This window comes from Ursus maritimus, unplaced genomic scaffold (assembly GCF_017311325.1).
Source record: "Ursus maritimus isolate PB19 unplaced genomic scaffold, ASM1731132v1 scaffold_21, whole genome shotgun sequence".
NCBI lineage: Eukaryota > Metazoa > Chordata > Mammalia > Carnivora > Ursidae > Ursus > Ursus maritimus.
This window is the reverse complement of record NW_024424564.1, coordinates 50,553,905-50,566,368: the sequence shown is the minus strand read 5'-3', so window position 1 is coordinate 50,566,368 and position 12,464 is coordinate 50,553,905. Positions and strand designations below refer to the sequence as shown.

Below are 12,464 nucleotides of genomic sequence, written 5' to 3'. Positions count from 1 at the left end.
TATTTCACTTAGCATTATCTCCTCCAGTGCCGGCCCATGTTGTAGCAAATGTTGAGAACTTGTTCTTTCTGATAGCTGATAATATTCCATTGTATATATGGACACAACTTCTTAATCCAGTCATCTGTTGAAGGGCATTCAGCTCCTTCCCACAATTTAGCTATATGTGTGGACATTGGTTGCTATGAACATTGGTGCATATGGCCTTCTCTTCACTCACGTCTGTATCTTTGGGGTAAATAACAGTAGTGCAATGGCTGGATCATAGGTAGCTCAATTTTTATCTTTTTAAGGAACTCCTGTTTTCCAGAGTGGCTGTATCAACTTGCATTCCCACCAACAATGTAGGAGGGATCCCCTTTCCACATCCTCTCCAACAATTGTTGTTTCTTGCCCTATTTTTGCCATTCTAACTGGCGTATAGGTGGTATCTCAGTGTGGTTTTGATTTGAATTTCTTGATGGCTAATGATTTTGAACATTTTTTCATGTCTGTTAGCCATTTGTATGTCTTCATTGGAAAAGTGTCTGTTCATATCTTCTGCCCATTTTTGATTTGTTTATTTGTTTCTCGTGGTATTGAGTTGAGAAGTCTCCTTTGTAGATCTTGATACCAGTCCTATCTGTAGTGTCATTTGCAAATATATTCTCCATATCCTGCGGCTGCCTCTAGTTTTTCTGTTTTTGATGTGCAGAAACTTTTAATCTTGATGAAGTCCCATAAATTCATTTTATCTTTGTTTCTCTTGCCTTGGGGATGTGTCATGAAGGTTGCTTTTGGCCGATGTCGTGAGGTTGTGCCTGGTGTTCTCCTCTAGAATTTTGATGGATTCTTGTCTCACATCGAGGTCTTTCATCCATTTGGAGTTTTTTTTTATGTGTGTAGAGAGTGGTCAAGTTTCATGTCTTTTGCATGTAGCTGTCCAATTTTCCCAGCACCATTTATTGAAGAGACTGTCTTTTTCCCAACCGGATGTTTTTCCTGGGTTTAGTCAAAGATTAGTTGCCCAAAGTTATTGCCAGGGTCCATTTCTGGGCTCTCTATTCTGTTCCATTGGTCTATATGTGTCTGTTTTTGTGCCAGTACCATGCTGTCTTTGTGATCACGCTTTGTGTACAGCTCGAATCCGCATTGTGATGCCCCAGCTTTTGTTTTTTTTCCTTTTCAACAGTTCCTTGGAGATTCAGGGCCTTTTCTGTTTCCATACAAATTTAAGTGACTGTTTGTTCCAGTTCTTTGAAAAAATGTCCTTGGTATTTCTTTGATCGATAGCATTGAAAGTGAGATTGCCCTTGGGTAGTACGGACATTTTAACTATGTTAATTCTTCCGATCCATGAGCATGGAATATCTTTCCATCTTTTTATGTCTTCTCAATGTCTTTCAAGAGTGATTTATAGTTTCTAGAATATAGGTCCTACGCCTCTGGTTAAGCAATCATAGGTAACGTATGGTTTTTGGTGCTATTGTAAATGGGATGGATTCTAATTCTCTTCTTTCTTCGGGTCTCCCAAAGATTCGTGTATAGAAATGCAAACTGATTTCTGAGCATTTATTTTGTATCTGCCATGTTACTGAATTGCTCTATAACTTCTAATAGTTTGGGGAGTGGCTTTTGGGTTTTCCATATAGAGTATCATGTCATCTGCAAAGAGAGACATTTTGACTTCTTCTTTGCCAATTTGAATACTTTTGATCCCTTTTTGTCGTCTGATTGCTGCTTGAAGGACTTCTAAGTACTATGTTGAATAATAGTGGCGAGAGTGGGCATCCTTGTCGAGCCTGATCTTAAGGGAGAAGGTCTTCCAGCTTTTCCCATTGGAGAATTATGTATTTGCAGTAGGCTTTTCATAGATGGCTTTTATGAGATTGAGAAATGTACCTTCTATTCCATACACTCTGGGAAGGGTTTTAATCAGGAAAGGATGCTGTTATTTTGTCAGATGCTTTTTCAGCATCGATTGAGAGGATCATATGGTTCCTGAGTCTTTTCTTGTTGATAATGATGTATCACGCTGATTGATTTATGTCTAATTGAACCACGCTGCATCGCAGGTATGAATCCCACTTCTGATCGGTGATGGATAATCCTTTAATGTACTGTTGATTCTATTAGCAAGTATCTTGTTGAGGATTTTAGGCTCCATATTCGTTAGGGAAATCGCCTGTAATTCTCCTTTTGATGGGTCTTTGCCTGGTTTGGGGATCAAGGTAATATTGGCCTCATAGAATGAGTTTGGTAGCTTTCCTTCTGTTTCTATTTTTGAAATAGCTTTAGAGGGAATAGGTATTTCTTCTTTTGAATGTTTGGTAGAATTCAGGAAAACCGTCCGGCCTGGAGTTTTGTTATTTGAAGGTTGTTTATCACTGACTCAATTTCTTCATAATTAATTGGCCTGTTTAAGGAATCAATTTCTTCCAGGTTTCACACTTGGTAGTTTATAGTTTCCAGGAAGGATTCCATCTCTTCCAGATTGCTTAGTTTATTGGCATATAGCTGTTGATAAAAATTTCTAATAATTCCTTCCATCTTCAGTGGTGCTCACTGTCAGACTCCTCCTTTTCATTCATAATTTTAATAATCTGGGTCCTTTCTCTTTCTTTTGATGTCTTGCCAGTGGTCTGTCAATTTTATTGATTCTCTCAAAGAACCAGCTTCTAGTCCTGGTCGATCTGCTCTACTGTACTTCTGGTTTCTGCTTGATTGAGTTCAGCCAGTCAAGCAGAGAAAGACAGCTATCATATGATTTCTCTCATCTATGGAACATAAGAACTAGGATGATCAGTAGGGGAAGAAAGGGATAAAGAAAGGGGGGGTAATCAGAAGGGGGAATGAAGCATGAGAGACTATGGACTATGAGAAACAAACTGAGGACTTCAGAGGGGAGGGGGGTGGGGGAATGGGATAGACCGGTGATGGGTAGTAAGGAGGGCATGTATTGCATGGTGCACTGGGTGTTATACACAATTAATGAATCATCGAGCCTTACATCGGAAACCGGGGATGTACTGTATGGTGACTAACATAATATAATAAAAAATTATTTAAAAAAAAAAAAAAAGAACTGCTTTAGGTTATGTTTTAGTGGAACAAGGAGGTGTTTATTCGTCAGGCTGCACGTATATTAATACTTCCTCCGAAGTGGACGTTCCTCTTGCCAAAATAAAGACCACAAGCTACTTGGTTACAACAAATCTTTAAAGTCCTGGACTCAGATTTGGACTGTTTTTCTGGATTATTTTCTTGGATTCCCCAGGGATTTCGGTCAACCTGCCTAGGAATACTTCCTCGAATGTGGCATCTTCCATATTCCTAATTCTCCCTCTTCCCTACTTAATCACAGCATGCGGTACGAAACGTTGTACAAAAACTATTCACCAAAGCACAAAAATTCTAGTCATGCAGAGCGCAGGGTTTTAAGCCGGAACTGAGGAATATTTCCGATTAAGTGCAGAAAGGGTCCGTTCCGCTCACCCCGATCTCCGCCCCATTTCAGCAGGAAGTAGCCGGAGCGGTCATCCTCCCGATTCGCTCAAGAATGAGGAATGATCAATGACAGTGGGGACCGAAACTAGTAACCAAAGCGTTAACAGGGCAACTGAGGCGGCTGCAGCTTTCTTACCCAAACCCGCTTGTTCGGGGAATGCTGTCTGCGCCATGTTTCTAGAAGATAATACTCTTGCCCGACACCATGACAACCAAGTACCCCAACAAAATGAAATTAACCCTCCGCTACTTAAAGTAACTTCCTTTATCTGGTTTTGAGTCACAGAGCTCCTCTCCCCTTTCCCCAGACCCTTTCCCACTTGCCTTTAAAAAAACCCTGGCATTCCCCTTCGAGAATGTTCTCCATCTCCTCACCTCCTCCTTTGTCTGCCTCTCAAATAAACCCTTTCCTTACTGCACGCTTGACGTCTGGGTCATTGGTTCTGCTGTGCGTTGGGCAGATGAACTTGGGTTCAGCTGTAGGATCAGGCTGGACTGATGGCACTGTCCCTGCTCTCTGCTGCTCCGGAGTGGAGTGGGGACTCTCAGGGGTCCTGGGGCCTGAGGACAAGCCTGGAACACGGGCTCTCCCAGTGTCATGCCACCCGGTGGGGGCTGGGAGCCTGCTCGGTGTCGTCTTAGGTCAACCTTCAGCCCCGAAGGGCCACAACTGCTGCAGAGGGGCTGGGCCCGACACAGTGACCCAGCTGCCTGTCCCCTCGCCTCCCTTCTCTCTTCACCCTCTTTGACAACTGGTTCAGTGTCTGGGCTCACCCCTTCATGTGACCTGGGCCTGGCCTAATTGGCTTCCCCCGCCTAGCTGGGAACATGTCTTATTCCGGATTAGCCCACTTCTGCGCCGGGGCCCCTCTGGGGGGGCCATCTGTGTGGGCACACTGGGAAGCCTGGGCCTGCGGCCTTCCGCCTCGACCTCCCCTCTCCGTGGAGGACTTGCCAAGGTTCCAAGATGGTAACAGACAGTCCCTCACAAGTCACAGACTGGCAGCCTGAGGCCAAAACATCCCTTAAGTATATTCCATCTCACCTCACGGTGTGTTGACAACTCCTGGTCAAACAACACAACACGGGAGATCTCCGGCTTCTTGTGAGCAACTGGAAATTCTGGCCATATGAGACCCAGAGCGCCCAGGGAGAACCACTGGCTGGGCTGTCCTGCCTCCAGTCCCGCAGTCCCCGCCACTCCCTGCTGCCTGACTCCCAGCAGCCCACTTAATCCCACCACCTCCTCACACCTGGCAAGCCCGTGGGTTTGACCCCGCCTCCTTTGACCTTTATGGGCTGAAGCTGCATTCACCTCCTTGCTTGATCCTCTCGGACCACGAGCACAACGATCCTAAGACATTATTTATCACCTGAGAAAAACAGGGGGGAGGTGTCTCAGTGGGAAGGGGGGACTTGCCTAAGATCTCTGAGCTAGCAGAGTCAGGAATCGGCCCAGGTCTTTGGGCCCCATGTGGTGCCTGGTCCATCTCACCCCACTGTCTCCCTTGGGCTTCACCTCTGGGAGCCGCTTCCAGGACTCCCGCTGTGGGGTTTCTTCCAGAACACCCTGGACATTTCTTGATTACACTTACAATAAAATGTCTCGTTTGTCTGTTTATGTGTCTATCATCTGTTTCTCCTCCTAGAATGGACATTCCTGACCTGGCCTCCTCCTTGTTCAACCCCTGGGGGAGTCAGGTCCAGGGAGGGCACTGGTGAAGGGCACCCCTGGAGTTGTACCAGCCGGAGGTAGAGACCCACCAGGAGAGGGGCAGTGTCTGCACCCGCTCACCTCTGCTCCCGTGGCCGCCGCGCTTGGGGCTGGCACTGAGCGGGACTTGGTACGGTTTTCCGGAACGACTACATTGGGAAACGAAGTGCAGAAAACACAGGCCCGAGGCTGCCCTGAAGCCAAGGTGCCACCTACTCTACTTCTCCATTTTGAAAAACCTCTTTCAAGTCACCCGGCCCCGCAGGACGTCCTCAAACCCTCGCCTCGGACACTGACGCCCACCACACAGGGTCAGCAAAGCACGGCTGTGACATTCCCCAACATTCACTCCCAAGACAGCTGACTGTGCTTCCCACAGGCCTCTCTGCGATGTGCGGCAGCTGTCTGACCTGGCATGCGTCACTTGGCCTATTGGAGCCTCAGTTTCTCCCGCTCTGCACGGGGTGAGCATAGGGCAGCAGGGCGATGACACGAGACACTGTCTGCTAAGCCCTCGATGCATGCCTGGTCCAGAGCAAGCAGCCTGAGCCTTGGCAGTTATCGTGTCTCAACAGTGGCGATCAGCAGCGGCCCTAGACGGCGAGTCCCTACCTGTGGCCACCTCTGTGGTTCCTCTCTGCAGGAGGAGTCGTGCATTCTCCTCGCTCAGGTGACTGTTTCTCTTCAGGAACCTGGAGAGGACAGAGGGACGCTGAATGTCTTGCGGGCAGGGAAGGCCAGACGGAAAGACGAGGAGGGGCCCCCACAAAGGACACAGGCACGTGTCAATGGGGATGTCCACGTCAGCAGTGTGTGTGTGTGTGTGTGCGCGTTTGTGTATTTTCACTCCTTTAGGTAACAAATATGTCTACCTTTGATTACCTACAGGGCCGGGAGCAGAGCTCACCAAGGAGAGGCAGGGCAGGCTCCCCGAGGAAGTGACAGTCACCTGAGGCCAGAAGGAGGAGTGGGCAAGTGAGCAAGGTGTCCGCAGAGAGGTCCAGGTAGAAGGAGCCACAGAGAGAAAAAAGGTGTGGAAGGAAAGACTCTGTGTGTGTGTGTGTGTGTGTGTGTGTGTGCGCGCGCGCACAGTTACAGGGAGAGGAAGAGGGGTAGAGAGCAGGTGGAAAGGGGTCTTGGGAATGAAGGACGCGATTATAGAGCAGGGAGGACCCGAGGCAGGGAAGTCCCAGCTGGGGTGTCTGGAGAGCCAGGAAGCCTGATAACCTAGGGTGAGCACAGAGAGAAACAGGCTCGGTATGATTTGTGCGTAGGAGATAGACGCTTCCTCTGTGCCCCAGAGATATCCTCCCTCAGTATCCCCTCGCTCCTCCAGGTCTCCCACCCCCACCCCCTCTCACCATTCCCCTCCCCACCAGCCCCATCTCACCCGATGGCACTCACCCCTGCAGCATCTCCTCTGGGCTGGCCACCTGCCGGGGCTTCTGGGAAGCCTCCGCCTGCAGCATGTGCTCGATGGCTCCCCGCCTGTAGGTCAGCAGGTTCTCTACTCCCTGGGGATGTGGGGTCTGCTGGGTGGGCGGGACTCTGGGCTGCCGATGGAGGGGCTCAGCTCCCTCCCCACCCCCACCCTCGGCCCTCGGCAGCCCCTCTGCCGGGATTCATTCTGACCCAGTGAAGGGCAGCACAGGATCAGCCCCTGCCAGTTGGCCCCGTGATCAGAGCTCGTGTTGTCTGCCTCAGTGACAGCCCGGCCAGCCCTGCCTGTGTTCCGGACAGCTGGAGGGGTCAGGACGGATGATGGAGGAGAAAGGAAATCTCTGCCAGTGGTCAGTGCTTTGCAAGGTTCAATATTAGGTCCATAAGTCACGGACCATCTGGGGTTGGCAATTTTGGCTGCTTTAATTAATGCTATCCCTCCAGATGGTGGAGAGGAGACGGCAGACGGGATGCAGTTTGGGGGCTCTAGGCCCCCCTTTGAGTGTACCCATTTCAGGCACGCTCTGACAACAGCCCAGCCCTGCCCACAGGCCGCCACCTGGAGTAGCAGCAGCCGGAAGGGACACTCCCATCCATCCCCCAGAGAAGGTGGGACAGGGAGGGCCAAATACCCGGATGCTCTGGAGGGAGATCCTGGGGCACGGCGTTGGGTAACTCAGTGGGTGAAACAGAAAAGAAGGGAGAGTAGCCCAGAGTCTCACCGGATCCTCACATTCACCCACAAGCTCTCCATTCATGAAACCAACGCTTACTGAGCACTTACTATGTGCTGGGATTGGCCATGTGGTGAGAAAAAGACAGCATGCTTTGTGCCCTTTTGGCACTTGTGGTCATTTTACAGATAAGAAACCAAAACTGGTGACAAAGCTGTGTCACAACCGAGAGGCTGAGCTCCTGGGGACAGAGTGACAGAATGTGACAGCGGGCAGACAACTCCAAGGTCACCTAGTCCAACCTCCTCATTTTACAGGTCAAGAAGCTGAGGCCCAGATAGGCCAAGTGTCTTGCCCAGGGTCACTCAGCAGATCAGTGGCAGAAGCCAGGACTCAGATGCAGGGACAGCAGTGTTTGGTGTCATTGGTGGTGGTGGCAGGAGGGGTCGGCACGCTCCCATCAGTCCGCACTCAGGGCTGCCGTGCGCTGTTGTGCAGTGTGCACAGCACAGAGGCATACAACTGAATGTGAATGGGGGGCCTCATCACACTGTGTACCCCCAGAACTTCCTCAATCCACTGTTCCTACCCTCTCCCACCTCCTGCCACTTCGTGATAGACTTGGCACTCTGTAGATCCCAGGCCACATACAGGGTTTCCAAGGATGACCAAGGCTTCTGCACGCCTTTTCTCTGCTCACTCCTAGCGGTACGGGCTGCAGAACCCTGTCCTCTCTGGGGGCGCCCTGATCCCCCCTTGTCTACCCTCTGCCACCTCCTCCCACCTCCCTGCCAAAAGAAGCAGGGCTGAGGACACCACCCGGGGCCTGGGTCTCCCCCGTGACAGCATGCATGAGAGCCCCCATTCTTACATTATGGTCCAGGCCAAATGGCATTGTGTCCAGCAAGATAAGTTTATCCACCATCTCGGGGAAAATACTGGTAAACTGCGATGTGACCCAAAAAGGGAAGAATGAGTAGGAGAGGAAGAAGGCAAAGGGACTCAGGCTTTTCCCTGGGGACACTGGTATTTCCAAGGGGCTAGAACCAGAATCTTCATTCCCTTCAGGGTAGCCTCCCCTCCCTCGCCCCAGCCCCTGGAGGTCCACACCCAAACCAAGGTTCACACCCTGGTGGATGGCTGGATTCCAGGGTTCTCTGGGGATGGCGAATATGGAAACTCTGCACTCCATCAGGAATCTCCAGTTTCGCCGACCTCCCCGCAATAATGATTATTACTGCCATCTATAAAGCAGACTGGCACTAGGCCATCAAATACTGGCTTCAAATTTGTGATATGAGGACATACTTCCTTTCCTGGAAACTTCTTCTCCCCCCTCCCCGCACCGCCTCCTGCCCCACCTGCAGGAATGCCCAACGTGGCCAGAGGTGGTCACTGCAAAGCCATCTACTCACCGTTCCGCCCACTATGCCACCTGGGGGACAGAAGAGTCATGGGGCTGGTATTCCGCAGCTTTCAAAATCCTACTAAAGCTTCCTCCCAGGGGCTGCCCCACCCCAGGCTAGGGGCCTGGCTCTCTCCCACCAGGGGGCAGGGCTCTTTATTCCCTGTCAAACTTGGGGTTGCCTCCCTGGGGGCCATATGACCCCTTCATAGGACCTAGCCACTTGAAAGGTCACATTTCCCTCATCAAGTTGGAAGATAGCCACCTCTGGGGCCCCATGTCCCTTGGGGGTGGGCTGCCTCAGGCCAAAGAGCCTAGTGCCTACAGTGCCCACAGACCCCCTCATCTCTCCTTGCAGTGCCCAGAAGTGCAGGGTAGCTGTGTACCAATTCCTTTCCCTCCTCGCAGCCCCTCAGCCCAGTCAGCCCCCTGCCCACCGAAGTGTAAACTTGTACTCACCAAAACTATGGCCCATAAGAGAGAAACGCTTCCACTTCAAGGCTGAAAACACACGGAGCCAGATGTGGATGGGCCCAGCCTCCCTCCCCAACCCCCATTCTGCAGTCCCTGTGCTTAGGACATCTTCCTCAGCACCTGGGGTGCCCCACTCAGGAAACTAGAGGGGTTCCAGCTTCCTTACAAGGGGTGGGACCCCCAGAAGGATGAGAGCTCTTCTTGGCAGCCCTCTCCGACCTTCCCAAAGTCACCCATGAATTCTGGGAGAACTCAGGCGAGACCCCAGGTCGCTCCCAGCCCAACACTGTTTCCTGACTACCACACCCCACTCCAACAATGAGAGGGGATGCCCCAGTGCACCCCTACACACACACACACACACACACACACTGCCTCTTACCTGCTACAACTCTCCGGACCTCACTCACAAAGTTTTCCTGGTAGTACGCGAAACCCGGGCTATAATGGGATGAGAGCCCATGTCCCCCGAAATCCATGGCAACATAATGAAAGTCTGAGACAAGAGATAGGGGGAGAAGGCAGCTAGGTCAGCTGTCTCCCCCACCCCTAACTCTCCTGCAGTCTATGTCATGTTGCCCCTGGGCTTCCCTTCAGCCCCACCTTTCGGAAGAAGAGGGATGAGTCTGTCAAAGGAGTTGGCATTGTCCAGCCAGCCATGCAGGCAAAGAACTGGGGTGGCCTGCTGGGGGCCCCAGGCTTTGGCAGCGATGTGACCCCAGGGCACAGCCAGCTTCAGCTCTGAGAGCAGACCTGGAAGACAGACACCCACTCATGCATGAAGGAGGCACTTTCTGAGCCCCTCATCAGTGCTCCAATGTGTTCAGGGCAACAGCGCAACCCAGGAGGCTCAGATTCCTGCACTGCCCCCAGGGATTAGAGGGAGAGCCTGGCATGGGGCTGGGGATACCCAGAGGAAGGAAAAATAAACTGGGTCCGCTGAGTGAGGAAATCCAGGAGAGGGTTTCATGGCAGAACTTTGTGGAATTGGCTAGACCTGGGCTCTGCCACTTGCCAGCTGTGTGACCTTGGGCCACTTACTAAAACCTCCTGAGCCCCAGTTTCCTTTTCTGTAAAACAGGGAGAAAACAAAGTAATAGTAATAACCAACATATTCTAAACTTTCAGAGGGGCCAATGGGGTGGTCCCTCTCACCTCCTCATAGCAAGTTGGATCATTATTACTCTCCCTTCGCAGGCCAGTAAACTAAGGCACGGGGAGGTGCAGTCTGCGACCAAAGGTCCCCAGGGAGAATGAGCGGAGCGAGGACCTGGCGCAGGCCGCACAATCCCAGGACCCGGGTCCTGACCACCCAGCACCACGCTGTCTCTGGCCTACTCTGGTCAGGACTGCCTTCTCCCTGGTCCAGCACTGACCTGTTCACCTTGCTGGCCCACCCGTTCCGGCTGGACACCCGTGCGCCCCCAGACCCTCGCGCTTGCTCCTCTAACTTGGAGCTCCCGGGACCCTGAGAAGCCACGCGTAGCGCTTTCCGGGGCCCCCACCCTCCCGCGGGTCGCGGTGACCCGCTCCCACTTCCGCTCCGGAGTTGTGCCCCAAGGAGGTGGGTGGGCAGCTGGAAGGGCGCTCGTGGTGGCCCCCATCCCACTCCCGTCTAAGCGTCCTTCGGCGCAGCGTCTTCACCCATTGCAGCCGTCCTGCTGTCGCGCGGCCGTCGTCACGCCACCGTGAGGTCGCGGCCGCTGGGATAAATACCAGAGCTTCAGGCCCCGCCCCCGCCGGCCGGCCGCCCACTCCAGCCCGGCCCCGCCCCCTGCCCAAGCCCCGGCCCGCCCCGCCCCTCCCTCCCGCCTGTCCCCACGCGGACCTGAGACTTCCTGCCCACAAGGGCGCGGGCCCCGACCCCGCCCCTCTGCCCGGGCCCCGCCCTGGCCCGGCCCCTCCCTCCCGCCTGTCTCCACGCGGACCTGAGACTTCCTGTCCTCAAGGGCGTGGGACCCCTCTCTCAGCTCTGGCCCGGAGGGGCTCTGAGCTCCCAGGAGACACCCACCCGGCGGCTAGGGAGCACTGGGCGGTGGCCAAACCACCTCCAAAATTTTGCGCCACGCCTGGGATGGTATCCAGGGGAGTGAAGCTTCTGCTTGATACGTGGGTGACGGGACCCAGGCCCTGGGCAGTCTCCACGGCTGGCCTCATTCCTACGCTGGACCAGGAGCTGACCAAGGTCCAGGGAGCAGCCACAGCCAACGGGCCACCACCTGGGTTCTCACTGGCTCGCACCATTGGACTAAAAATGTGGCGTGACTCTTAAATGGTTAAGTGTTTGCCTGGGGGGCACCTGGGTGGCACAGCCGTTAAGCGTCTGCCTTCGGCTCAGGGCGAGATCCCGGCGTTTTGGGATCGAGCCCTACATCAGGCTCCTCCGCTGTGAGCCTGCTTCTTCCTCTCCCACTCCCCCTGCTTGTGTTCCCTGTCTTGCTAGCTGTCTCTCTCTCTGTCAAATAAATAAATAAAATCTAAAAAAAAAAAAAAGTTTGCCTGGAAGGCCAGGCTGTGTCCACCATGTTCTCGTGTGTCCTGGATGGTCAGTAGTGCCTGCCACGAACTAGTCTTAATATTTGTTGCACAAGTGAACGAATGTGTAAACTGGAGACCTGGAGGAACCCCCCCAGGTGAGGAAGGATTATGGACAATAACATGGAGTCTGGAAAGGATCAAGAACCCCGAGTCTGGAAGGGAATGTTTGGGGTACTAAATCCTAGAATAAAGGCACTCAAGTGTACCCTCCAAGTCAGTGGCAAGTCTAGGACAGATAAGGCCAAGTGCTTCCTGTTCATTCACCACCGTTTGCTAGTCAGAAGGCCTAGGAGCGACCCCTCAGATGTCACAGTCCCGCTGAGCCCCTAAGTGGTGAAGCAGAATCCAGCAGGGGTGGGGGTGGCTGGAGAGAGAGCTGCGTGGTGAATTCTCCTGGGGGGGGACAGGAGACCCAAGTCCTGAAGGGGGGCAGGCAGGGGTGTGCCACAATGCAGGGAAAGTTGTTGTGGCTGGAAAGTGTGAGGAAGGGGGAGCATGGGGGCTGGGTGTGGAGATAAGGAATCTGGACCTTATCTGAGTTGTGGGGGCCTGGGGGGGACTTGGAGCTAGGGGTGATGAGACCATTTCTATGATAGTACCCGCACAGTGGTGTCCTTTAGTTCCAGAAATGCTTTGGCTTCCTTGACAAGTTAGGCAGGGGGTGACAGATCGTGGGGTGACAGAAGCAATGGGACATGACCCTTTCGAAGGGGCTCTTTCCTCCTGTGCCTTG

The 12,464-nt window shown here is 52.8% G+C and overlaps 1 protein-coding gene and 1 long non-coding RNA gene across 8 annotated transcripts in view; both read right to left on the bottom strand.

Moving 5' to 3' along the window:
* The window catches only part of SERHL2 (serine hydrolase like 2), a 35,661-nt gene extending 24,714 nt beyond the window's left edge, over positions 1-10,947 (bottom strand). For 2 of the 7 annotated variants that reach the window (XM_040637630.1, XM_040637633.1), the window contains exons 1-8: positions 10,838-10,947; positions 9,797-9,946; positions 9,576-9,689; positions 9,179-9,220; positions 8,730-8,749; positions 8,186-8,260; positions 6,605-6,753; positions 5,813-5,892 (exon numbers count right to left, since the gene is read on the bottom strand). In XM_040637630.1, the coding sequence (XP_040493564.1) occupies positions 5,813-5,892; positions 6,605-6,753; positions 8,186-8,260; positions 8,730-8,749; positions 9,179-9,220; positions 9,576-9,689; positions 9,797-9,946; positions 10,838-10,841 (634 nt within the window). In that variant the 5' untranslated portion in view covers positions 10,842-10,947. The other 5 variants (XM_040637632.1, XM_040637634.1, XM_040637631.1 and 2 more) reach the window with 4 other exon arrangements.
* Positions 3,085-5,793, bottom strand: LOC121104443. Its single transcript, XR_005836780.1, has 2 exons — positions 5,282-5,793; positions 3,085-4,859 (listed from the first exon to the last, which is right to left on the bottom strand). It is a non-coding gene; the product is annotated as an uncharacterized LOC121104443 (long non-coding RNA).
* Positions 10,948-12,464: the final 1,517 nt, after the last annotated feature.